The sequence below is a fragment of the Serinus canaria genome, chromosome 10, assembly GCF_022539315.1.
Source record: "Serinus canaria isolate serCan28SL12 chromosome 10, serCan2020, whole genome shotgun sequence".
Classification (NCBI taxonomy): Eukaryota; Metazoa; Chordata; class Aves; order Passeriformes; family Fringillidae; genus Serinus; species Serinus canaria.
Genome location: NC_066324.1, coordinates 20,412,839 through 20,439,245, shown reverse-complemented (window position 1 = coordinate 20,439,245; position 26,407 = coordinate 20,412,839). Strand labels below are relative to the sequence as shown.

Genomic DNA, 26,407 nt, shown 5'->3' with positions numbered 1-26,407 from the left:
TGGCCCTGCTTTTGTTCCCTCTTCCTTCCTGTTCCATCCCCCAAGAGCTCCCACTGGGTCCTGCTCTTGTTCCCTCCACCTTCCTCTCCCAACCCCCAGGAGCTTCCTTCGGATTCAAATCCCACCCTGGCTGGGCTCTCACTCCCTCCACGTTCCTGTTCCATCCCCCAGGAGCTCCCTTGGAGTTCAAATCCCACCCTGGCTGGGCTCTCACTCCCTCCCCGTTCCCCTCTCCTGCCCAGCTCGGAGCTGACAGGACCGTGGCTGCCTGTCCCTGCTTTCCTGCTCTCTCCTGCCCCTGAAAGGAGTAGGGACCCCCAAAATCTCCTGGGGAAACCAGACAGAAAGCTTCTGGCCGAATTGAGCCACACCCTGCTTCCCTCGGCCACGGCTGTGTGTCCATCCCAGCCCGAGGCTGGAACGTGGACCAGCGAGTCCGGGTGGAATTCCAGCTGCTCCGAAGCCAGCCCAGCCTCTCTCGTGCCCCTGGGGCAGGGAAGGGCAGGGGCCAGGCTGGCAGCGATGCCTCCCCGCAGCCAGCCGCATCCCAGCAAGGAGCATTAAAAGGTTTTCCAAAGTGCTTTCCCATCAGCCCGGGCTGGGTAAAAAGCCCTGACGGGAATTTTGCCGTTCCCTCCATCCTGCAGGAAAGGCTGCGGTTCCCAAAAGCAGGGACTGGGCCTGCGGGCTGCTTTCCTTCCCATTCTCCAGCTGGGGGAAGCTCCAGCTGCTCACTCAGAACCAGCACAGGCCGGGAGAGAGGGACTGGAGGGACACCCAGCCCTAAAATCCCTCTAAGGAGCCCAGGAGCTGGCAGGAAACCCCAAAAAGAAGAGGTGTGAGAGCAGCCTGAGCCACACCACACCTCTGTCTCACCCCGAGATCCCGGCAAGGTGCGGCCACGGGGCTCATCCGGAGTTTCTCATCCCCCCCGAGCGGCCCCGGGGCTCATCCGGAGTTTCTCAACCCCCCTCCCCGAGCCGCTTTGGAGATGAGCAGGGATTCATCACCCGCCAACAGAGCTCGGTGTTCTCTTTCTTATCTCACCTGATCTCTGCCTCCCCAGCCCTTCCGAGCTCCTCTCCGAGCGAAGGGCACGGCCTTGCAGGACCACCAACATCCTCACCCAGCCGGGATTGCCACTCCAGATGGGAATTCCTCGTCCCGCTTTTCCCTTGCCCCTTTTCCACCCTGTCCCTGCTCTCCCGGGGTGCCCTGGAGAGCTCCCTGCCCTGCCCAGCTTTTCCCTTGCCCCTTTTCCACCCTGTGCCTGCTCTCCCGGGGTGCCCTGGGGAGCTCCCTGCCCTGCCCAGCTTTTCCCGAGCCGGGCAGACAATGGAGCCCGCATTAGCAGGGATAATCCATCCCACAAAAGCCGGCCATCCCGATGCCCGGCAGGGCCACACTGCAGAGCACTCTCTGACAAATGCGCTTTTTCAGAGGCACTCTCCGCAAGGAAATATCCTGGCACGTCAAGCATTCCCGGGCTATTTCTGGGAGCGCCTTGGGGGGTGGGAAAAACCCTTTGGGTTTGGGATTGGGATTTGAGATCCCAAAAGCTCTTCTGGGAGCTGTGCTGCCGATATCCCTGCTCCAAGCCGGAGCTGGAATGGATCCCAAACACCCACTCAGCCAGGCAACAAAAGAGACCCCTAACCTGCACCCCACAGGGAACAAGCCCTGGATTCAAAGCCGGGGCTCTGCTCACCCCACGCTCCGGGAATGCTGGAATTCTCCTTATTAAACATCAAACCCCTAGGCTGGCGGGCTCGGCAGCGATTCCATGAATACTAACACGGCCCCACTCTCGCTCCCCCCATAATTATGCAGCACTGGAGCTGCAAGGCGAGGCCGGAGCCTTTGATTCCGTGGATTTGTGCCATCCGGCAGGTCCGGCCCTCCCGGCTGCGCCCCACGGCTGCAGGGGCTAAATTTAGAGCCAGGTTTTGCCACTTCCCAAAAGCTCCGCTCTGCAGCACTGGTCCCAGGCTGTGATGATGGAATTTTATCCAACAATGGCACAAGCACTGCTGGATGTTGTGGCAGTGCAACAAAGGATGGATTCGGCGGAGCCGGGGAGCCCCTCCCAGCCCAGGAAAGTCAAACACAGGCATTGATTTCCCAGGAAAGGCCTTCCAGGGGGAAAAGCTGCCCCGAGCAGCTCCAGGAGCATCCAGCAGCAGAACAACCCTGCTACATCCAAATCCCTATCCCAGCTCCCCACAGCTGGAAAACCCTTCCAGGGCAAGGGTGGGCACAGGGCACGGCCACCTTGGTGTTCCCCAGGGAGGTTCTGAGTGGGAAGATCCAGAGGTTTTATCCCTGTGGAATGCAGGTGAGGCCCTTCCCAGTGTGATCAGGGATGGCCCTGCTGTGCCCTTCTCAGTGGGATTGGGAAGGATCCCAGTGGAATTGGAACAGCCCCAGTGTGCACTTCCCAGCAGGATCAGGAATGGCCCTGCTGTGCCCTTCCCAGTGGGATTGGGAAGGATTGCAGTGGGATCAGGAAGGACCCTGCCATGCCCTTCCCAGAAGCATTGGGAAGGATCCCAATGGGATTGGGAATGACCTTGCCAAGCCTTTCCCAGTGGGGTCGGGAATGACCCTGCCATGCCCTTCCCAGTGGGATTGGGAAGGATCCCAGTGGGGTCAGGAATGGCCCTGCCATGCCCATCCCAATGGGACTGGGAAGGATCCCAGTAGGATCAAGAATGGCCCAACCACACCCTTCCCAGCGGGATCAGGAAGGATGTCCGCGAGATTGGGACTGGCCCTATTGTGCCCTTCCCAGTAGGATCAGGATGGATCCCATTGGGATTGGGAATGGCCTTGCCATGCCCTTTCCAGAGGCATTGGGAATGGCCTCATGGTGCCCTTGCCAGTGGGATTGGGAAGGATCCCAGTGGGATCAAGAGTGGCCCCACCAAGCCCTTCCAGGTGGGATCAGGGATGACCCCACCATGCCCTTCCCAGTGGGATCAGGAATAGCCTGGCCCTTCCCAGCGGGATCAGGGATGGCCCCACCGTGCCCTTCCAGCCCGCTCCTGTTGCTGGACACCTCCCACGCCCGCCCTGCACTCCAGGTAGGTGCCAGCCCCGGGCCATTCCGGCTTTGTGCCAGGGAATGCCCTGGAGCCCTCCCCAGCCCTCTCGGTGTGCCCGCTGACCCGGGACACGGATTTCCCATTCCTCTCACGTCCAGCCCCGGCTGCAGCTCCACATTCCCCAGCCTCGGAAAGCCCCGGGGGCAGGAATGTGAAAGCAGACTTTCCCAAAACGCCGAGAGATCCCAGGGCACTGCCAGGGCAGTTGTCTGCCTGGGACCGGCCACGAATTCCTCAAGGAAACTCCCGAAACTCGAAACTCGTCCCTCCCACCTGCCAGACGGAAGATTTGCCCCCAGGGCATAACGAGACGCGGAACCATCGCTGCCCTGACCCAGCGAGCCAAGGCGGGGAGGGGACAGGTGACAGAGCTGTCATTAAGGGCTGTGTCACCCTACACCTCAATTACACCTCCACATCCTGCTCTCACGGCGTGCCACACGGGTGGGGCCGGGGCTGGCAGCAAAAGGGTGCCTAGCAGGAGGAACCAGCCCTTTTTCTGGAGCAGCCTGGAATAGCCAAGGAGCTGGCTGGAACCCATTTCCCCTCCTCGCTCACCTCCCAGCCCTTTTTAGCCTGCGAGATTTTCCCTAAAAAGCACCTTGGACTTAGATTTATTCCGTGCTCAAGCTTAGATTTAGTTTGTACTCAAGCACTCGGGTCTAAATTTAGTCTGTCCCATTTAAGGCACCGACTGCATCACCCACAGAACACCTTCCCAGGCCGCTTTTCAGCAGTTCTGTCCCCAAATTGGCTGGTGCAGAGCTGGGAGTTTGGTCAGGAATTTGCATCTGGCTCCTTTTTCCAGCCACAACTTCCATCAGTCGTGCCCTGCCTGTTGTTTTTGTGTCGTGCTCTTGCAACAGGAGGTGCCTGTGATTCACTCCATTTGTTTGGTTTGCTTTTCTTCTCTTTCAATCTGCGCACAGCAAAACATATTTCTTTTTTCTTTTTTTTTTTTTTTGCCTTCCCCAACCAACATTTTCAGTTCCCAGCATCCCCCAACCCTGTGAAAAAGGAGAAAATAGCACTGCTGGGAAAGCGAGCAGCTTTCTCCTGGAAATGGTGATGCTCTGAGAGCTTGGTGGGAAAGTGTCCTACAAAGATGTTTCACACCACGGGACCACAAAAAAACCCAGAGATGCTGTCACCGAGGAGAAAAGCTGCTGCTGGCACCAGAAATCCCTCGCTTGCCACAACAGGAGGAGATGAGGACCTCAAGGATCATCTCATCCCATGCCCTGCCATGGTCAGGGATACCTTCCACTGACCGAGGGTGCTACAAGCCCCACTGTCCAGCCTGGCTTTGGGCACTGCCAGGGGCAGCCAGAGCTTCTCTGGGAAATCCATCCCAGCCAGGAATTCCTTCCCAACATCACATCCACCCCTGCCCTCTGGCAGTGGGAGCCATTCCCTGTGTCCTCTCCCTCCATCCCTGATCCCAAGCCCCTTGGCAGCTCTTTCCAGAAGGTTCCAGGGGGACCCAGCCCCACCGTGCCAGGGCACGGAGAGCTCCCCGGCAGCCCTGCTGACACAGCTCTCCCAGTCAGGGAGGCAGCCAAGCTTAGCAAAGCCCAGGAGCAGTTCCAGCCGGATTCCCAGAAGTGCCAATCCAAGAGCCCGCTGTACCCTGGGGCGGGCTGGAGCCAGCTCACCCCGCCGAGGGTCAAGTGTCTAATCCTGCCTTTCCCTCGGCGACCTCCTTATCTCTGCTGCCTGCGGCTTCCAGCTCACCTGTTAATGAGCTGGCAATAATTAAACAGCCGGAGCCCAGCCCACCCCGCGGTGGGATGAGTTTTCCTCGGCGCTCTGCACGTGTGGCTGAGCAGGGAGGAATTGCTGAGCGCGGCAGCAGCTCCAGCCCAGCCTGCGCTGCAAAGGCCGCGGGCTGCAGCAGCCCGAGCCCGCCCCAGGCTCCGTGCCACGCTCAGCGTTTTGCGATGCTCGGTGACTTTCCGGTCAGGAGACAGCCAGGCTGGGCTGTCCCCTCCGCTGTCACCCTCCCCCGGCTCCGGGACAAGTGGAGAAGGCTCCGTGTGGGATGCGGCCGCACCTTTGGCAAAGCGCAGCCCAGCCGGTCAGGGGAAAATCCAGGGAGGCAGGGGAGGATGAGGAGGGAAGGGATGATGGGAACACTCCGTGAGGCCCAGCCCGCAGGAACTCGGAGCCCTCCGCAGGACACGGGGAAGGGCAGGGGCCGGGAACACTCCCGGGTCAGCCTCCAAGGAGAACGGGGCAAAAATGGCTGGAGCAGTGATGTGGAGCTGAGCTTTGCTCCGGGCTCAGTGAGAGGAGGGAACCCTGCAGCGACCACTTGCCCATGGCCACCTGGAGCTGGCCACCTGTGCAGGCTGCAGGGGCCACGGAGCTCCAAAGTGATGGGAATTGTTCATGCAGGAGCTCCGAGCAGCAGGATAGGCCCGTGGTGCTCCTTTGTCTGCAGGGGTGAGCCCAGGGTTGTGCCACCACAGCCTGGGGATGTTTTGTCCCAGATCCCCAAGTCCCCTCAGATATTTCTTACTGGGACTGGGGGCCAAAGCAGCAGGAGCTGCAGGGAGGGCAGGGTCTGGTGGACCCTGGGAAGCTCCAGATGTCACCAAACTGGTGGAACTGAGCCTTTCGGTATCACAGACTCACTGTGCACGGGGCTGGCGAGGGGAGCGAGGCCGAGGGATGGAAAAGCGGCTGCAGCTTTGCCCGATTTCCTGCGCTGCAGGCAGGCAGGGATGGCTCCTGCAGAGAGCCCGGCTCTGCCCAGCCCCACAAATCCACACCCTCGCCCTCCTCGGGGCTGGGACACGTGGAGGTGCCTTTGCCGAGCCGCATCACCTGCTGCCTGTGCGGGGCCGGGGCCGTGGCGTGGAAGAAATTTAATTAGGGGAGAGCTGCCAGCTCCCGCAGAGCCCAGGGCCAGCCCTGCACCACTGCAAAGGCAGCAGCGGGCCCGGAGAGCTGCTTCACACCCCCAGGAACGGGGGGCCGAGCTGGAAATCAGCCCTGCGAGCCGAAAAGGAGCCCTGCGAGCTGGAAATCAGCCCTGCGGCTCCATCCCCCCTCACGGCTGGCGAGGGCCGGGCTCGGAGCCGGCTGCAGCTGCGGCAGCCACGTGCTGAGCCCGGAACGCTGAACATGCTGAGCTTTCAGTGTGCCCGGGCCACGGGGAAGTTCAGCGGGGGTTCGCGGCCACAGCAGCCCCCAGCCCGTTTCCTCATCCTCCTCCTCCTCGCTCACCCACTGCCCTACTTCGGGAGGCTAGAGGTGACACCAAGGAGATGTGAAATAGGACGCGGCTCGCTCCCATCGCTCCCAGACTGCAATCCCGCTTGGCCCGGGGCCCTCCCGAGTTCTCCGAAATAATTACAGGCACAGATAAGCACAGAAAGGAGAGCAGGTGAATGCCCCGACTGGTTTCGGTGACAGGTGCTAGCAGCCTTCAGTGCCACCCAGACACAGGTGACAGCATTGTGCAGGGACACAGGTGGGGATCGGCCACTCCATCCCTGTGCCTCGATTTCCGAACCCCACCGCTGTAGGGAACAGGGGGAATGTCCCCAGAGCAGCAGCTCCCGTCCCCTCTTCCCGCAGCCACCGCCGGTGACGCCATAGCGGAGCAGCCTCCCCTGCCCTGCGCGCCGGTGCCTCTCCCCTTTGTGTGACAAGGTGACAGCAGAGGCCACCCCCGAGCCGCGCACACGGCCAGCACCCCCCGAGCCGCGCTGCCAGCCCGGGGAAGGGCACGCAAATGCCAGCGTGAGGAGAACAGATGGCACGGAACGAAGCGGGGGAAATGGGCGTTCTCGGAAGTTGCCAGGGAATGGGGAGCAACAGAGGAGCCCTTGTGCTGCAGAGCCAGCCCGGCAAAGCCAACGGGGTCTTTGTTCCAGCCAGCCCGCAGGGGATTCATCCCAAAACTCGGGATGAAACCAGCGCCGACACACCAGGCTCGGAGCCTTGAAAACATTTCTTTGTTCGGGTTCGCCCAGATCCAATCTGGTTACAAAGTCCTTACGTGCCGTTTGTAAATTTTCCCCCGAGACCAGCGCTCCTCGGCAAATATTTACTCCCCAAACTCGTCTGCAGCGAGCAGGGTGAGTTGAAGCACATAAATAAGTGCATTAACTATGTAAATATACACTTCTCCTTTTTGGAGAGCTGCAAGTTAGGCAATGTCTCAGAGCTTTTTGACAGCCTTTAATATACCCAGCAGACAGGGGGGAAAAATGCTTTTCGACAGCCTTTAATGTCCCCAGCTCGTAGGAAAATGCTTTTAAAACATCAAAAAAAAAAAAAAAAAGAAAGAAAGGTCTAAAAAGCCAATTAAAAGCCAACAGCCTCAGCCCACAGGCGTTTAACGAGAGCCAAGAGCCTCCCCGAGGACACAAAAGCAATAAAAATAACCCGAGTGCTCAAAGGACGAGCCCCAGGTAGGAAGGAGCCGGCGCGGGGAGCAGCCGCATCCCGAGGGCGCAGCCCGGGACTCACCTTGGGGAGCCGCGATGATCCTGGGGTTCACCTTGGGGCGCCCCGCTGCCCACGTGCCCAGCTGGCAGAGCCACAGGGCCACCAGGAGGGCAACAGGCGACTTCCTCCTGCCCATTCCTAGTCCGGGAGCGAGCCGGGATCGGCGGCCGGGCGGGCTGACAGCTGCATCTCCCCGCGTACAAAAGGCTGCGAGCACCCGGGCGCAGCCAATGGTGCTGGGAGGGCGGGCCTTGCGGAGGAAAAGATGGAGTAAAAGCCCCAGCAGCTCGCCTCAACACACCTGAGCTCTGGTACAGCTTTTACCGGGGGGTTTGGGGTGGTTTTTGGGGGGTTTCCTCCTTCTCCGCGGTGAGGGGAAGGTGCGGGGGTCGATGGCTTTGTCCCCCGCGGAAAAGTCGCGGCTGGGCCGGGGTTTGAGAAGAACTTCCCGCGGGAGCTGCGGAGGGGAAACAGAGGTTGGGACGGGTGAGAGGGAACGGAAACAGGGCCGAGAACAGAGGCAGAGAGGGGGTGGTGTGACACGGGGCTGTGCCCTGAGCCAGCTGCGGTGGCAGGAGTGGAACAGCTGGATAGGGAGCGACACAGCTGGATCCAAGAGGGCCAGCAGGAAAGGACCACTCCTAGGGACGCCTGAGTGTCACCACGGGCTCCCCACGCTGTCACACCCCCTCTGCCGAGCACACGTGGCAGGGAACGACATCCCCGAGTGGATGTCACGCTCCGGGCGCCGGCAGGAAGGTGAGCCCTGCCCGAGCATCCCGAACCTCGGTGACACGGCTGCTCCCCCCAAGGACACCCCGCGGGTGGCACGGTCACCTTTTTTGTCGCTGGGGAGGCCCGGGAGCCTTTGTGGCTCTGGTTAATGAGAGGAGCGGGGCATTCCGAGCACGGAGAGAGAGCCGGGACGTGACCGGAATGGGAGAAGCCCACCGGGAAGGAGCCGCAGCTGCGCCCTTTAAAGCGGCGATTGAAGCTCGGCCCCGGCCCCGCTCCGCTCCTGGAGGGACGAGCAGGGCAAGGGGGGCACGCTGAAAGGAGCAAAAATAAATTAATGAGCCGGCTAATGGTGGATTCGAAGGAGCCACAGGGATTTCCCGGCGTTTCATTGTGCGTGTGGGTTCATCTTTCTTTTTGGCCACGCAGCTGCCGGGGTAATTACAGGGGTAATTACAGGGGGAAGACACGAGCTCGCTTCTGGCCATGGTGATTTCCAGCCCTGAAGCGCTCTGAGCTCAGCCCGAACTGCCCCGGGGGCAGATGCAGGTCCCTGTCTGCTCCCTGAGCTGCCAGACCCCGTTATCACTCGGTTTCCAGCAGGAAAAAAATGAGTTTTCTTCCTGAAAAAAAGAGTTTTCTTCCCCCAAAAACCTCCTGAAAATGGATTTTTCATCCTGAAAAACACCCCTGAAAAAGGAGGGTTTTTTCCCGAAAAATGAGTTTTCAGGACTCAAGGTCCCTCAGGATTTTAGGAACGTTTTGGGTGGAAGGGACCTTGGTGTCCAACACCTCCCATTGTTCCAGGGTGCTCCAAGCCTGTCCTGGAGCACTTCCAGCTGCTCTGGGCAGCCAGGGGTGAGCCTGGCTCCCAAAACCATGAGATCATTGCCTGGGAAAGTGATTCCAGGAGATGGGCAGGATGTGGAGAGCACAACTCCCAGGAAAACCCAACCCTACAGAGCAGCACAGCTCCCCAGAGCCCATTTCCAGCCCAGCCCGGTGTGCAGGAGGTGCTGGAATGAAGAACGCCCTTCCCAAAGCAGGGAAGGAGCTCCCAGATTGAGTTTGGTAGCTCAGGAGCAGGCAGCATCAGATTCCAGGCAGCAGCTCAGCCCTTTCTTGCAGAAATTTCCATCTGCTCCAGTCTGGGATCAGAACTTCCCCAGCACAACTCGTGAGCAGCTCTCTCCCAGATCATGCGCCTCGCTTCCAGCACGGATCAGGAGGCAGCCTCCCCCAGGAATCTTGTCAGAAGCACAGATTTTTTTCCCCAAGAGGAACAGTTTTATTCATCATGTTTGTGGCCCAGGCAACCCAGAGAGCTCAGATTGCACTTGGCACCGAGCAGGCTCGTGGTGATTTTATCCACAAAACCAGATCTGTTACCTTCCCTCGGCCAGGAATGTGACCCTTGGAAGCACCAAGAGGGTGGATCTTCCACGGAAAAAAGGAAAAACAAGAGAAACCTCAGCCCTGGCTAAGCCAGGCAGGACCTTTGCTGTGCCACAAAGCAGGTGGGACACTGCCAGAGGGACCCTGCTGGGCTGAGGATGTTCCTCATCCCCTTTTCCATCATCCCTTCCCAGACAGGGTTGGGATGAGGTGGACACAGGAGGAGGATGTTCCTCATCCCCCTTTTCCATCATCCAGACAGGACTGGGATGAACTGGACAAAGGATGAGGATGTTCCTTTTCCATCCTCCCTTCCCAGACAAGGTTGGGATCAGCTGGACAAAGGAAGAGGATGTTCCCCATCCCCTTTTCCATTGGGATCAGCTGGATAAAGGATGAGAATGTTCCTAATCCCCCTTTTTCACTAGGATCAGCTGGACACAGGATGAGGATGTTCCTCATCCCCTTTTCCATTGGGATGAGCTGGACAAAGGATGAGGATGTTCCTCATCCCCTTTTCCATCAGGATCATCTGGACAAAGGATGAGGATGTTCCTCATCCCCTTTTCCATCACCCTTCCCAGACAAGATTGGGATGAGCTGGACAAAGGATAAAGATGTTCCTAATCCCCCTTTTCCATTAGGATGAGCTGGAAAAGGATGAGGATATTCCTCATCCCATTTTCCATCCTCCTTTCCCAGAGAAGGCTGGGATGATCTGGACACAGGAGGAGGATGTTCTTCATCCCTTTTCCATTGGGATCAGCTGGACAAAGGAAGAGGATGCTCCTCATCCCCTTTTCCATCACTCTTCCCAGACAAGGCTGGGATGCTGCACCTGGAAAATCCTGTGCTAAAGCTGTGGGAGGGACTGACAGCCCAGGAGGTTGGGACAGAACTTTTGGAAGATCAGAGCTCCCATTTTGGGAACAGGCTGCCTGAGGAGGCTGGCTTTGGAGTGGCAATCAGTGAAATCCCCTCACAGCTCCTCGTGGTGCTGACAGACCCTTCACTCCCCAGCTGACAGAGTGAGGAGGGAAGTGAGCAGAGCAGATCCTTTATCAGCTGCTGCAGTTTCTGCTCTCCTCCCCAGCTCACATTCCTTGCAGGCAGCAACCAAAAATCCTCAACCATTCCTCCCCAAGGCCACGGCCCTGCAGAGTTTGGGAACTTTTCAGATCTCCAGGCTCACCTCTTCAAGCTGGATTGAGGTTGGGGCTCTGAGTTGGCACAACTTCCCCCCTGGGTCCTGTCAAAGTGCAGCTCAGGTGCCACCAAAAGGGGCCCAAATGAGCTCAGAGGCACCCCCAGGGCTTTACAAACCCCCCAGAAAAGGGGTGGAGGAGCCACCTGCCCCCAATATGAGATTTCCCGGTAGATTTGGCCAGAAGGGGACTCGTGATTTGCACTCAGTGATTTTGAGAGCAGCACAAAACCCCAGCTGGGAGTCCCCTTCCTCCTGTGCCTCCAAAGGAAAGCCCAGGGGCTCGCCCCGGACCTTCCAGACCAGTGTCACAACGTGATTTACTGGTCACAGCTCCTGCCTGAGGAGTGGCCACGGCCACGGCCCACCCTTGTCACCAAACCCCCTCTGGAGCATCACATCTGAAGGTGTCACATCCTCAGAGGGTGTGGGAAATGAATGTGTAGAAATTTCTCCAGGTTTGATATTTGTTTACATGCAAATAGTATGTTTACACAGTGTGTAGGTTTACATACTATGTAAACATAAATAGCAGGTTTATACAATGTGTATTTGCATCTAAACAAATATCAAACCTGGAGAAATTTCTACACATTCATTTCCCACAAGAGGGGACTCACTGGTGGGGCAGGAAACGAGGCAGGAGTGCCAAAGAGGCAGAGTTAACAAAATCCAGTGTGGAGTCTCACACTGGACAAGGTTAGAACAGCAAAAAGAACAGGAATGGGTGGCTCTGCTCACCACCCTGCCACCATGAGAGCTCCATGGCAGCTCCGTGTCCCTGGGAGGTTCCAGCAGGTTCAGAGTGTTCTGCAGCTCCTGAGCCTTCCTTCCCTGTGTGCTCTGCCCACACAGGGGATGGGGATGGCCACGTCTCAGGCTCCCCAAAATGGGATTCCCACATCCCCAGGGAGGCTCCAGCACCACCATCCCCCCTCCCCCAAGGTGATACCCTCCTTATCAGCCCCAGCAGAGACACAAAATCCTCCTGCACACAGCTGGTTAAGGTCTAACCCCTCTGCAATCTGCTTGGAATTCCAGCCTGCATTTTTCTGCAGGGAGTCCAAACAAACTCACCTGGCTCTGGAGAGGCTGCTGGGCCAAGTGCCAGAGCCCTCTCTGGCCTCATAAAGCCGAGCTCAGGAAAAGCAAACTCCTTGGCTGTGACCTTGGAGCTCTTCCAGCAGCAGTATCTGTCTCGACAGGAAGGGAGAGACAGGGAAAAAGAGGGGAGGAAAGGTCCCTGTCCTGCTTCTCCCCCACGGTGTGACCCCTAGAGCCACCCCCGGGCCTGGTGACACAGAGGGACAGTGGTGACACAGGGAGTTCTCCATCTCTTCCAGCAGCATGTCCCCAGAGATCCTTTGGCTGGTTTTTGCAGCAGGCTGAGCAGGGAGGAGCTTCCCTCTCTTGCCATGTCCCATCTGTCCTTCCTGGTGCTGTCTGTCACCTGCTGTGGGGCCAGCCCCGGCCCACAGGGCCCCTCTGGGACAGGGATCAGCTCAGGGAGGAAAAAGGGAATGAGGAATGGAGTGGGGGGGAGAACAAAGCTGATGCCTCAGGTTTGGCTTTTATATTTTTCAGATTATGGGATGGTGAGCTCACTGCACAGAGCAGGGAGACAACAATTCCTGCTCCAGCTGGGGACCAAGGACAAATGACCCAAATCTCAGCCCCAAGGGCACAAACACCGTGGGCTGGAGAGAGAAAAACAAGGATGGGACTCCATGGGCTGGGGCTGTAATTGGACAATTAACTCCAATATGCAAATGGAGCAGAAGTTATAAAAGTGAGAGCCCCTGTGACCTGCTGTCCATTTTTGTGACCATTTTGGTTCACCTTGGGTGCAGTCCTGGCTGGGCTCTTGTGCTGCCCAAGGTGGATCCATGGAGGCCTTTTAATAAATCCCTGCCTTATTCTTGAGCTCAGTCTGGCCTCTGCTCTGGGTCAGCCTTCACAAGGCATTAAAACAGTTGGGAGCTCATCTGAGCAGACAGCAGCTGGCAGGAGCTGAGGTGATTAAATGATGTGCAACTGAGAATCCTCTGGGGTCAGAGCTTCTGGGCAGCCAGAAAAACCCCACAAAGGGATCCTGAGGGGCCAGCACTGCTTCCCTCCCCAGGAACAGCACACAGATCCACAGAATTCCAGAATGGCCAGGTTGGAATAGACTTGCAAGGTCATGAAGTCCAACCCAGCCCCAACACCTCAACCCTGGCACCCAGTGCCACATCCAGGCTGTGTAAACACACCCAGGGATGGGGACTGCACCACCTCCCCAGACAATTCCAGAACTTTAATCCAGCACCATGCAGGGAAATGCTGGGACCTGCTGGGCTGGCTCCTCCTGCCCCAGTGACATCAAGGGACAATGATCTTCCTGGCTGCTCTGTCCCTGTCACCTCCTCGTGCCCCAGTGGCCACAGGCACCCCAAAATGAACCTACTCCTTCTACTCCAGGGACATCAGGGGACAATGTCCTTGCTGGCCACCCCGCTCCTTTGGGTGTCCTTGTCACCTCTTCCTGCCCCAGGGATATCAGGGGACAATGTCCTTGCTGGCTGCCCTGTTCTTGTCACCTCAAGTGACATCAGGGGACAACACTGTTCCTGACTGCCCCGCTCCCCTGGCTGTCCTTGTCACCTCCTCCTACCCCAGGGACACCAGGGGACAATGTCCTTGTCACAGCCCACCCTTGGCTACCCTGCTCCCCTGGCAGTCCTTGTCACCTCCCCCTGCCCCAGTGCAGCCCAAAATGAACCCTCACAGCTCTACTGGCACCCAGGACGTGCCCCAGTCCCACAGCTGCTCCTGGCCAGCTGCTGCACAGCCTTGGCAACTGAGGCCACCCCCAGGGGTGACACAGAGGCCACAGATTGGCCAGCTGAAGGACAAACCTCATGTGGGATCTGTTCCCAACACCCAGCTCTGAAAGTGCCCCAACCTCTGACAGCCAGAGGCTGGAAAATCTCTTAGAAATGGGTTTTTTCTCTGCTCACCCTGCTCCAAAGTTTTGCTCCAGTCTCTGTTCTTGGCCCTTGAAGGAAAAAAAAAGATCCCCTCTGATGCTTTTATGGCTCCTGGAGTGGAACCCCACAGCCTCAACTCAAATCCTGAATTAATTCATCCCTGCTGAACCAGCAGACCCTGCTCTTAAATCAGCATTTATTTCAGAGATGGAGGGGGGGAAACCCTCTCAAAGGGATTTTGGGACACGTTTGTGAATATTAGAACACTATAAATATAAAAGGGAACATAAGGAAATAGAAATATCCTCACAGGGTGACATTTTCAGCCCATTTCTGCTTTCACCAAATTAAAATAGTTGCCTGGTTTATATTGGGGATCACGTGGGGCCTCTCAACTCTGTAACCTTAAAAGGGAGCTCAGAGGGCTGAAATCAGAGCTCTCTTTTTGTCACTTCAACAGGAAAATGGTGATTCATGGAGGGAAGGGAGCAAATCCCACAGGACACGGGTCACTGGTATGTGTCACCTGCCCTGTCTCGTGCTGTCACCTCATCAGCTGTCCCAAAATCAGAACTTTGCTCCTTTCTCCAAGGGTTCCCTGAGAAAGAGTAAGACCAAAATGTCCTTATTGCCAAGGACACTTCTGTCCCATCTTTGTCCCTCCCCTGAGACCCCTCACAGCTCACTGAACTAGCACAGAGCTGGGAAAGGAAGAAAAACTCTAAATTTTGGTGTGTTTTGGCCTTTCCTACAAGGACAAAGCTGGAAGCAGCCAGGAAACCTCTGCAAAAAAGAAAGTTGATGGGCAAAGGCTGTGCCAGACAAATTCCTGCTGCTGCTCCTGCTGGATGTACCTGCCCAACAAATCCTGGAGAAGCAGGGAAAGTCACCTTCACTGATTTTCTGGAATTTCTGTGCTCAGGGCAAGGTGTGGAGCCCCAGGATGTGAGTGGGACAAACTGGGGGAGCAAGGAGCCAACATTATCCCATGGAAATCTGTCCAGCATTGCTTGAGGCACTGCAAAAGCCACCTGGGAGATTCTGCTCTGCCTCCACTCCACCTTTTTGCTGGAAAATGCACCAGCAGAGACAGAACAGCCCAAAATGAGGGAGACAAGGAGAAAAAGGGCTCCAGAAAACACATGGTGCAGGGCCCAGCCAAACCTCCACCCCCTCCAGGTGTCCAGCAGCGGGATGAAAAACAGGATTATGGAAAAGAGGGGAGGAAAAGCAGCTGCTGCCACCCATCCCTGCTGTCACAGCTTCCCCAGTGAGGCCAGCAGGGAAGCAGACCAAGATCAGCTCTTTGATGTCACAAACAGAAGGTCCCTGCTGACGTTGGGGAACTGTGGCCTGACCTGCTCCTCTTCCAGGGTCAGGCAACACCTACTTCCCAGTCTGCTCCCAGCAAAGCCCAGCCAGGGCTGCTGGGCTGGAGAATGGAGTGTGAGAGGGGCAGGAGGGATGAACTGAGAGCCAAGCAGAACACATCCACTCTGCTCCCAAGGTGGCAGGGGGAGCTGCCAGGGATCGAGCACAAGGAACAGGCATCAGTTTGCTCTGTCTCTGTCGTGCTCAGCCACTCACAATTAGTGACAAGGACCCTAAAGCCACCCCATTCCACCCCTGCCACGGGCAGGGACACCTCCCACCAGGCCTGGGACACTGCCAGGGGTCCAGGGGCAGCAGAAGCTCTCAGGGCCTGCCCACCCTCAGATACCCAACCTAACCCTGTCCTTTCAAGCCTTTCCCTGCTGTTCTGCTGCTCCTGCCCTTGCAGAGCCCCTGAGCATCCCTCCTCCCACGTGAGGCTGGGAGCGGGAACGTGCAGCCCCGGGGCGGCTGCAGAGCCACTCCCAGCCCCCTCCGAGCTCCCTGTCTGCTGCAGGAGCTGCTGCAGCAGAGCTCAAGCGCTGCCCAGCCGTGCAGGAGGCAGCAGAGCCTCTCCCCCTCCCCGCAGCTCCCCCTGTGCTCAGGCACGGCTCTGGCGGGCGAAGGAAGCGATGTCGTGAGCGGCAGCGCTGCCAACTTCTCCTCTGCTGCAGCCAGTGCATGTGCCTGAGCTGCTGCTCCCAGCCAAGCCCTGCCGATTGGGAAAGGAAAGCTGGGAAAAGTCACTTTCCAGCCCAAAAAAAACCCAAAAAATCCAGGCAGTTCTCAGCTCGCTGGGGGCGTTGGGAAGCAGAAATAGCAGCGAAAGCGGCTTCATGCCAAACGTGGGTCAGCAGAGGGATCAAATATCCCAGGAGTGACACGAAAAACACAGTTTTGGGACAGCAACGAGCCCTAAATTGAGAATCCAGGTGGTGCAGGAAGGCAAACTGGACGTGCTGGTGGCCGGGAGAGCCTGCAACGCTCCCCAGTTTTGGGCAGGAGCATCTGTGATCCGGCTAATCCGCGGTTATCCTGGAGGATTGGGGCTGCCAGCAGGGGAGGGGAGTGTGCTGTGCACGTGCTCTCTCCTGCCCCTGCAAAGAGAGGATCCAGGGATGGGAAGGGATTAATCGGTTTTCTTACACATAAAATCCGCGTGCCGTGCAGAGGGCAGGGACCCGGGAGGGTGTCAGGAAAGCCATTTCCATCCATCACATCTTATCTGCTCCAGACCGAGCACAAAACCAGCCCCTCCTTCCTCCCCTCGGGCATTAATCCTCTCGACAGGATTAAAGCCTATCAGTGCAGGGCTCCCCGCAGAGAACAATCCCGCGTTTGCGGGGTGACACCGCGATGCTATCGGCGAGGATCACAGAGGATTAGAGGGCAGCACAGCAGCCCGGAGGTGAAGCAGGAGAGCGCTCTCTGCTCCGAGAACCCGCAGCCGCTTTCACGCCTCGTTAACCCCGGCGCGCAGTCGGAACGATGCCGGGCCCGGCTCCAGGCCTGGCTTTGCTCTGCCCCCTCTAATTGCAATTAGAGGCAAACGCCGTTAATTGGTTTTGTAGCCGCGGCACGTGGTGGAACCCGCACCGGGCATTTCTCCAGCTCCCACTCAGCCCTTGTCATTTCTTTGTCACTGTCACCTCGTGGTGGCCGTGCCCTCTGCTGAAAGCACCACATCCCACCGAGGCAGAGCTTTTCCTGCAGTTTCACTCGCAGGAATCCTTAAAATGAGAGGCTTTTGGGAAAGCTGCAAAAGGCAGGCCTCAGAAACAGGAGAACTGCAATTGGAGCTAAGTGATAGCCATGAGATTTGTCAGCAGAAAAGTTATATAAGATGTAGAAAATAAGGACAACAATGGTCTGTGTATTAACACTTGCCTGGAATAACTCCTTAAGCTGCAGAAAAGTTTATCTAAAAGTTTATCTCTATATGAGGAAGTTCTAAGCTTAATAATGGAGCTCTGTGCATTGTGTTTAAGGCTCACAATCAGGTTTTGTATTTGAAATAAGCAAGCATTGTTTTAACAGAAGGTACACGTGCTTACAGTGGTTGGATGGAACTACTGCCAATATGCTTTTGCTTTGTGTGATTGGTCAAAAAACTTTTCAAGTGAGTTGTAAACACTGAGTTCTTTGTCAGCTGCTGGCATCTTCCCATTGTCACAACCATGTAATGAGAGTGATGCTGGAAAATCAAACAGCTTGAGACGTGTTCCACAGCAGTCCTGTCCTGTTCATGATCTGTACATGACCCCTGGCCAGCAATGCTTCCCCTTCCTGCCCTGCTGGGATCTGCAACACAAGGCAGGACAGAGCACGACCCACACAGCAGGCAGGGAACTGAGCAGGGCCCATTTAATGCAGGGAATGAAACAGCAGGCAGAGGGGGTGGTGACAAACAAAACATTGCACAGCTGGAGGGGCCACGTCTCCAGCCCCGAGCCACCTCTTCCCTTCTCCGTGCTGAGTCCTGAGGAGGTTGGAGAGAGGATTTGGAGCTGCCCTCAGCGCTCCCCTCGCACAGAGCCAGCCCAGCTGCTGCCTCAGCACAACTCACCAGTCCAGCAGGAAGATTTAGGGGGCCCCCCCAGCAAAGATGAGCTCCAGGGCAGCCTGGATGTCCCCTCCTGTGGCCTGCAGGGCCCGCAGGCTCAGCTCGTCGTCGTGGATCCCCATGTCTCGCAGCTGCTGCAGCTGGGGCTGCCACTGGCTCTGCTCACAGCAAACAGGAGAAGTTTGGGATGAGAATCCCAGCAGATCTGGGGTGAGAGTCCCAGCAGCCCTTCCCACTGCCCAGCATCCCACCTGTTATAGACACACATTATAATATTGGCTTTTGGCAAGTATTAATGGATTTTAGATGTGGGGTGTTCCAGTAACTCTGCCATGAAGATCTGGATTTATCTCTGCTGTCATTCAGCTCAGGGCCATAGCTGCTCTCAGTGTGCTGTGCTACAGTGCCTGCTGCCATGGAGAATACCCAGGGAACACAGCATGAGCACACCTGCACACATCTGCAGCCAGCAGCACTCACCCTCTGCTGCAGGGGACAAAAAGGGACTAAAGCCACAGCCCAGGAATCCTCCTGCTCTAAAAAAGCAGATCCAAAGAAGAGATGTGCTAAACAATTCTTGGAACGTGTAAACCAGTCTGGGGAGAAGTTCACGGTGCACAAGGGGCTGTGAACTTGCAAAGGGCTGATGGAATTAAAAGGTATTTAAGGGGTGTCCCTGAAGATAACAGGGAGCTCTTGGCTGATGCCATAATAACCTTTGCTCCATGGTCCTTGTCTCCTTCTGTCCTTTATTAAACTTTTTAATTTTCACAGGAGAGTGAACTTGTGTTTTTCACCCACCTCAGCCAGCTCCTCTGCAAACAGCTCCTGAAAGCTCAGTGATGCTGCAAAGTCCCCAAAGCCACCACCCCTCTGTGAAAAACATGGGGGGTTTTTTTGGTAAAATTTAAAAGTTTAATAAAGAACAGGAGATAAAGATGGTAAAGATTATGGTTGGGTGTGTCTTGGCACTCAGCCAAGAGCACACCTACTTTCAGGGATATTTTTAAAATACTTTTTCTATTACATTAGCTTGTATATTCATAGATTGCTATATTTTTCTATAAACTAGTTTATCTATTTTAGGAACTCTTTTGTATGGCTCTTGGGGTTTGTTTTTTTAGAGTATGCATAATTTCTTAGTTGTGGTTTTGGCTTTTTTTCTTTGTTACCTTTAGTCTGGGCTTTAAGTCTATACTTTCTTCAGATGATAAAAGTTGATAGCATATTAATAGCAAGGTCTTCATTATATGTTTACTGGATGTTATCTTGATTAAACAGAGTTCATTTATAACTTTATTAGCTACTACTGTTACTATGTCTAAGTTTTTTGTTAATAGCAGAAATAAAAATTATTTTAACATTATACATAAATTATTGATCTTAATATTTGCCAAAAGCCAACAATGAAATATGAATTTATAACACCTCCATCCCAGTTCCACCCAGCACTTCTGCAGTGGTTGTGATGATGCCTTAGGACTTTTGCTTTTATATTTTCATCCATTTGGAATCCTGCAATTCTTTGTATAATTCTAAACTCCACCTAGAGTGTGAGCTGCTGCTTTCCCATTTTGAGCAGACACAACAATTCCTCTCCAGGCCTGGCAATCAAGGACACTTCACTGCCTCAGGCCCCAGAAATGTAAACAAAAGTGAGCTGGAGGAACAAACTTGGGGTAAACTACTTCATTACCCAAAGGTTTAATTAGATTAACCCCCAGTATGAAAATGGACCAAATTTATAGGAGTGTGAAAACCTGAGCTCATTGCTCCATTTTGGGGACAGCCCCTGGGGGGCTTTATCTGCCCCAAATGTACCTGAAGGCCCTTCAATAAATAGAACAGCTTTTTATCCCCTTCGTGTTGTCTGGCCCCTGTTTTTAGGCAGCCCAAAAAGGCATCAGTGATGTCCCTCCCAGGCTGATGTCCCACACAGGAGCCAGCTGGCAGATCCAGGGGGATGCAGGATTCCAGGGGCTCCACTGACCTGGAGGCTGGGCTGCCCTGAGGCCTGCAGGGCGTGCTGGAGGGCCTGGCTGAACAGGTCATTGGTGATGGGTGTCCCCGACTGCACACTGGAGGACATCGGGGACGTCCCGGAGGAGTGGCCCTAGGAGGAGGTGACAGGTCAGGAGAAGGGACAGCAGCACCTGCAGCACCCCCTCATCCACCATGCCATGGGGAAGAGCAGGAGGGAAGGAAGGTGTCCCAGAGCTGATCCAGGCTGTGCTGGATGTTGTGTGGAAGATAGGGATCACATGGATTTGCATGAGGGAAGGCACAGCCAGGTGTGCCAGCCTTGATCAGGGCTGTTCCCTGGGTGCCAGGACTGGGAACAAAGGGAAGAGAACACATCCATGAGGGAATGCAGGTGTGCCAGGGCTGGGATCACATAGGGAACTCCTCCCTCAGGGAATGCACAGCCAGGTGTGCCAACCTTGACCAGGACCAGTGCTGTCTGTTTCCTGTGTGCCCAGGGTGGGATAAAAGGGAAAAGAACCCATTCATGAGGGAATGCAGAACCAGGTGTACCAGGGTTGGGGTCACACAGGGAACTCTTCCCTGAGGGAAGGGACAGCTAGGTGTGCCAGCCTTGACCAGGACCAGTGCTGGCTGTTCCCTGGGTGCCCAGGGTGGGATCAAAGGGAAGAGAACCCATCCCTGAGGGAAAGCAGAGGCAGGTGTGGCAGCCCCAGGCATTACCTGTGTGCCCGGGGTGGGTGTGTGGGAGCTGCTCTCGGGGGTGCTGGCCAGGGCCAGGGCTGTGGCCAGCTCGCTCTGGGTGATGGGCCGGGGCCCCGCTGCCCCCGCGTAGCCCAGCGAGGCCGGGCGCGAGCCGGACGTGCTGCTGGAAGGGGTGGACCTCGTGCTCTGTGTGGAGAGAGAGAAAAGCCCCAGCTGTGACCTCTCTCAGTGTTTGTGTCCCAGTCAAACCACAGATCCCTGTCCTACCATACCCAAATGTCCCAAGGGTGGAGATTCTGAAAGACAAACGTGCCAGAGCAGGATGTGCTTTTTTCCACAGAGTCAGCTGTGGAAACTGGCAGGAAAACCTTTCAATCTATCATCCACCAGCCCCAAACCAGGGTGATGCAAAACACTTCCCTGTTACAGGCACGTTTGGACCCAAATATCCAGTTTTTCATACAGAACCCTTTGTCCTATGGAGAGGAAGAGTGCAGAAAGGCAGGGATCAACATTCCCACGCTCCACTATGGCCATAGTGAGGGCATTTCCTGTGTTCCATTTTCCTGTTGTGTGTTCAGTAGTGAGGAAAACCCTCTCCTGAGCAGCATGAAAGCAGCCAGGATCAATATGTTTGTCTCCACATCCCCCTGGGGAGCCAGGGCAGCTCATGCTGCTCACCAGATGGGAGGGAATAGCTTGGGAGTCTCAGGGCTACAAATTAAACCCAAAACGAGGTGTTCACCCAAGCTGGCTGCTTACCTGGTGGAAGTCATCTTCATCATCAGAGAGCCCCTCAAAGAGAAAGCCACCTGCACCAGAAAGGGGAACAAGAGGACATGACAAACCAACAGGAACTGGGAGCAGATCCCTGTGGAGTTTTTGGCTGAGCAGCCAGGACAGGCTCAGCCCAAGTTCCCCTTCCAGGGGGACGTACCTGGCATGTCCCGGTAGGAGCCCAGGGCCATGGCCCGCGAGGATGTGTCCGGGGCTGGCAGGGGGGTGCTGCCCGCCACCGAGTGCAGCACCAGCACGATGGCGTTCACCAGGGCAGGGTGAGCCGGGATCAGCCTGGGCACAAACGGGCACAGCTGCAGGAGGGCACAGGGCAATCCGGGAACCAGCCCTGAGGCACCTGGGGCATAGCCACCAACCCCGCTGACTCTGCTGCCCAGCAAAAACTCCTCAGGCAGCCAGGGATCCTTCTGGATCCACACTGGACCTGGCCTTGGTTCACCAAGGATCCTTCTGGATCCACACTGGACCTGGCCTTGGTTCACCAAGGATCCTTCTGGATCCATGTTGGACCTGGCCTTGGATCCTTCTGGACCCACGCTGGACATTGCCTCAGTTCACCAAGTACCCTTCTAGACCCAACCTTGCCTCGGTTTACCAAGGATCCTTCTAGATTCACATTAGACCTTTCCTCAGTTCACCAAGGATCTTTCTGGACCCCATATCGGACCTGGCCTTGGTTCACCAAGGATCCTTCTAGACCCATGGTGGACCCAGCCTTGGATCCTACTGGATCCATGTTGGACCTTGCCTTGGTTCACCAGAGATCCTTCTGGATCCATGTTGGACTGGCCTCAGTTCTCCAAGGATCCTTTAGGACCCCATGTTGGACCTTGCTCTCTGCTCACCAAGGATCCTTCTGGACCCAACCTTGCCTTGGTTCACCAAGGATCCTTCTGGATTCACATTAGACCCTTCCTTGGCTCTCCAAAGATCCTTCTGGACCCATGCTGGACCTTTTCTCACTTCTCCAAGGATCCTTCTGCACTCCATGCTGGACCTTGCCTTGGTTCTCCAAGGATCCCTCTGGACCTATGGTGACTTTTCCAAGGTTCTCACGGGAGCAGCTCTCTGCTGTGAGCAGTTCACCCAGGTCTGAACCCTCATCTGGAGGTGATGATGGCCCTGCCTCCCACCAAAGACCCTCTGGATTAACCCAAGTGGTGGATCTGTGTTTCCTGAGAGAGGAGTGACCCAGCCTGGCAGGCAGGAGCAGAGCTCTGTCCCACCCAGGTGACACACAGGGACACAAAGGCACTGCTGAATCACTGCCCCAGCTCGGGAACTTACGTGTCCAGCATGCTGGGGTCTGCAAACACAGAGAACAGATCCTTGTCCTGCAGAACTCCTGCAAAGACCAGGAAAGGCAGTGAGACAGGATACAACAAACAGGAGCCAGTCACACAAAAGCCACAGGGACAAACAAATAGGAATTGTTTTTCAGGAAATGAGTCATGAGTAAACACCACAAATACTCCCATTGTTCCTCTGAAGCCTTTGTGTTCCTGGAGAGGCTCTTGGTCACAGCCACACACCCAAGGGACAAAAGGGACGGGGCTTTTTCCTGCAGATCCGTGGGTGCTCCACCTCAAGGGCAGGATGGAAGCTGGGCCCCAGCTCCCTGCAGCCAGGCTGTGACTGCATCCCAAATCCCACCTGCCTTGGACTGCCACCATCCCACAACAGGCTGGATTCAATCAACCATTCTGTAACATCCCAAATCCCACCTGCCTTGGACTGCCACCATCCCACAACAGGCTGGATTCAATCAACCATTCTGTAACATCCCAAATCCCACCTGCCTTGGACTGCCACCATCCCACAACAGGCTGGATTCAATCAACCACTTTGGGGCACTTTGCATCAGGGAGAGAGCTCCATCCCTCCCTTCCCTGACCCTTCTGAAACCAAGGAGAGAGCTTCATCCTTCCTTTCCGTGACTCTTCTGAAAACAGGATCCATTCCCAAGAAGAAAGATCCATCCCTCCCTTTCCTGATCCTTCTGAAGCCAGGATCCATTCCCAAGGAGAGAGCTCCATCCCTCCTTTCCCTGACTCTTCTGAAGCCAAGGAGAGAGCTCCATCCCCTCCTTTCCCTAATCCTTCTGAAGCCAGGATCCATTCCCAAGAAGAAAGATCCATCCCTCCTTTCCCTGACCCTTCTGAAGCCAGGATCCATCCCCAAACATCACCAATGGAGCAGGACTGACACCCCAGAGTCACCAACTCTCATGCTCCACAAAGGGACAAAAAATGAAGTTTTTTTTGAACTCTCCCTTCTCCCTGTCAGGAATTCAACCTAGATTTGGGTCTGTCCCTTCCCCCATCAGGAATCCAACCCTTCCTCAGATCCTCTGGATCACAGCCAGACTCACCCAGAGCCACGGGGTCGCTGCTGAGGCCAGGAGTAGCCACAATGATCTGATCCAGGGATTCTTTGTTTCCCAGCATCTTGAAGACCTGCCAGGGAAAGCAGAGCAGGTTGGGAATGTCACCCACTGTGGGGGTGTCCCCAGAGGGAGGGGACAGCTGAATTCCCCCGGGAGCAGAGCACTCACAGCATCTCTGTAGGCAGGGCTGCTGTGCAGGGCAGTGTGCAGCACACGGAATTCCCGGACTGCTGCCACCTTATCCACAGGCTCTGAGGGGACAAAACACCATAAGGAAACACAGCTGGGCCTCTGTCAGCCCTCAAAGCCACTCCACAGCCCACTGAGACCTCCATGCTGCAACAGGGATCCTCTAACATCCTTGGATTGGCTGCAGTCACTGCAGAGGAATGACTTGCTGCACTCTCAGTTCATAAAAATAGTCAGGGATATCCTCCCACATGTGCCATTACAGGAATGCCAGCTCAAGCTCCTCTTTTTGTACAGTCAGGCACACAGCAGCCTGCTCATCCCTGGGGCTTTGCTCCACATCCCCTGGCAATGCTCTAGAATGGATCACGGGCAATTAAGGAAGGGATGATCCTTCTCCATGCTGCACAGCTCATTCCTTAACTCTTGTGTTAGCAGGAAAACCAACGCCCAGGTGCTGCTGGGAGAGCTGGGGAGTTCCCAAACACGGGGATTCCTTCCCCTGGAAACCTCCACAGCAGTGAATCCCTAGAGAAGCTCAGTCCCTAAAAAAACAGATCCTGAGGAGAATCCAAGGGGCAATCCCCACAGCTCCTCACCTGGTTTCTGGTCAGGCTCAGGCCAGGACTTGCGCAGAACATGGACAGTGGAGCCAGACTGGATTCCATAAAAATCCAGGGTCTGGTCATCCCTCAGCTTCCGGCCACAGTAGATCAGGTCTGGGGGGAGAAACACCTGAAGATAAACACCTGGGGTGCTCTCAGAACCAGCTGGGGGTCTCTAGGTGTGCCTTAGAGCCCAAGGGGTTACTGAGCAGCTGTAGCTGCTCCAAATGGTTAGGGAACAACACAGGGAAGTTGTGGAGCTGAGAAGCAGGGGGGAAATCACAGAACTGATCTAGAGGAGATGGCAGAGTCACCACCTGCGTAAGAGCTGACCTCCCTCTCAGCTCTCATGAGAGCTCTCACAAGGACACAGAGCTGGTAGAAAGCCCAAATATTCTCGAACAAGGGCACTGCCACGGCTGGAGCGCCGTCATCCCAAGGAAACAGGGAACGAACACCGAGCCCTCCCACCAGCAGCAGCAGGATGTGGCGTCCCGGCCGCAGCGAGGACGGGCCGAGGGTGTCCCCAAGCGGCGGGACGGCGCCAGGCTCCGGCGGGGCACGCACCGATGAGCTCGGGGTCCGGCATGGATTCCTGCAGCTTGCCCGTGATCAGCTGCTTGAGGTGTGAGATGCTGCAGCCGCCCAGCGGGCACTCGCCCAGCTCGGTCTCCGGCAGGCGCAGGATGGCTTTGGGGGCCAGCGGCTGCTCGGCCAGCTTCACGGCGATGTGCCACTCCGGCAGGGCCATGGCGGCTGGGGACACAGCCCAGTGACACCCGGCACACAGCGAGCCCTCCCTCATCCATCGGCCCCAGCGCCACAGAGCGCAGCCTAACACAGCCCCGACCCCAGCGCTCAGGGGTCCCGGCCGTGCTCCCCCTCCCCAAAGATCCGATCCCCCCCTCAGCTCAGGGGGATCCCGGCTATGGCTCCCCCTCCCCAGAGCCCCGATCCCCACCTCAGCTCAGGGGGATCCCGGCTATGGCTCCCCCTCCCCAGAGCCCCGATCCCCACCTCAGCTCAGGGGGATCCCGGCTATGGCTCCCCCTCCCCAGAGCCCCGATCTCCCCCTCGGCTCAGGGGGATCCCGGCTATGGCTCCCCCTCCCCAGAGCCCCGATCTCCCCCTCGGCTCAGGGGGATCCCGGCCATGGCTCCCCCTCCCCAAAGCCCCGATCTCCCCCTCGGCTCAGGGGGATCCCAGCCGTGGCTCCCCGCCCCAGAGCCCGGATCCCTCCCAGCACTCAGGGGGATATTGGCTGTGCTCCCCCCAGAGCCTCCCTCAGCTCCGGGGGGTCGGGACGTGTTCCCCTCAGAGCCTCCCCTCAGCTCAGGGGGATCCTGGCCGTTTTCTCCCCAAGACCCTCCTCTCCCCTCAGGGGGATCCCCCCTGCCGTGCTCCCCCAGACCTTCCCCTCAGTTCAGGGGGATCCCGGCCCTGTTCCCCCAGACCCTCAGTTCAGGGGGATATTGGCTGTTCTCCTGCCAGACCCTCCCCTCAGCTTTGGGGGGTCCCGGCCGTGTCTCCCGCCCCTCCGCACCTCACGGCGGCCCGGCCGCGCCCCCACAAGGCCCACACAGCTCCGCGTTACCTCACCCCAACGGACCGGAAGCAGAAGTGCTGTGGGGAACGCGGTGCGCGCTGGGAAATCGAGTCCGGCAGAGAAAGGATAACGCCCACCGGAGGCTAAGGCGCTGCTGATTGGCTGGCTCTGCCACGACCAGCCAATTGGCGGGCGGCCGAGGCTTTAAAGGGAGGAGCGCGGCGAGGGGCGCGCAGTCCCGCGACACTCCGCCGGCACGGCCGCCTGTAATTAACGCTACCTCAGTAATTAAGCGGCTGCCATCCCTCCCCCGTGGGCGAGCAGCTCCCGTAGATACCCCACTAACGCCGGAGGGTCCAGCTGGGCGAAGCTGCCCGCTCTTCAGCACCATCC

The 26,407-nt window shown here is 56.7% G+C and overlaps 2 protein-coding genes across 7 annotated transcripts in view; both read right to left on the bottom strand.

The window, feature by feature from the left end:
- Positions 1-7,779, bottom strand: part of SEMA7A (semaphorin 7A (John Milton Hagen blood group)) — a 28,357-nt gene extending 20,578 nt beyond the window's left edge. The window contains exon 1 of the mRNA XM_030228592.2: positions 7,587-7,779. Within this exon, the coding sequence (XP_030084452.1) occupies positions 7,587-7,701 (115 nt within the window). The 5' untranslated portion in view covers positions 7,702-7,779. The remainder of the gene's footprint in view (positions 1-7,586) is intronic.
- A 9,437-nt stretch (positions 7,780-17,216) lies between these two features.
- On the bottom strand, positions 17,217-26,127 carry UBL7 (ubiquitin like 7). 6 transcript variants are annotated; one of them, XM_030228639.2, is made up of 12 exons: positions 26,012-26,111; positions 25,036-25,224; positions 24,463-24,582; positions 23,843-23,925; positions 23,660-23,744; positions 22,576-22,633; positions 21,428-21,561; positions 21,253-21,302; positions 20,509-20,676; positions 19,793-19,915; positions 17,806-17,960; positions 17,217-17,540 (listed from the first exon to the last, which is right to left on the bottom strand). In XM_030228639.2, exons 2-11 carry the CDS (start codon positions 25,217-25,219, stop codon positions 17,823-17,825), a joined length of 1,143 nt encoding a protein of 380 aa, XP_030084499.1. In that variant the 5' UTR covers positions 25,220-25,224; positions 26,012-26,111; the 3' UTR covers positions 17,217-17,540; positions 17,806-17,822. The 6 variants fall into 6 exon arrangements, with proteins under 6 accessions (XP_030084499.1, XP_030084498.1, XP_030084501.1 ...); XM_030228638.2 differs by lacking the exon at positions 17,217-17,540 and adding an exon at positions 17,582-17,718; XM_030228641.2 differs by lacking the exon at positions 17,217-17,540 and having other exon boundaries at positions 17,582-17,960; positions 26,068-26,127.
- Between the last annotated feature and the right edge of the window lie 280 nt (positions 26,128-26,407).

Coding starts and splice junctions, on each gene's coding strand:
- UBL7 (XM_030228641.2), bottom strand. CDS start 25,219: ATGGCCCTGCCGGAGTGGCACATCGCCGTGAAGCTGGCCGAGCAGCCG. Junction 21,303..21,427: donor CTCCTACCGGGACATGCCAG/GTACGTCCCCCT, acceptor TTTCTGGTGCAG/GTGGCTTTCTCTTTGAGGGG. Junction 17,961..19,792: donor CAGGGCAGCCCAGCCTCCAG/GTCAGTGGAGCC, acceptor TGCTGTGAGCAG/AGCCAGTGGCAGCCCCAGCT.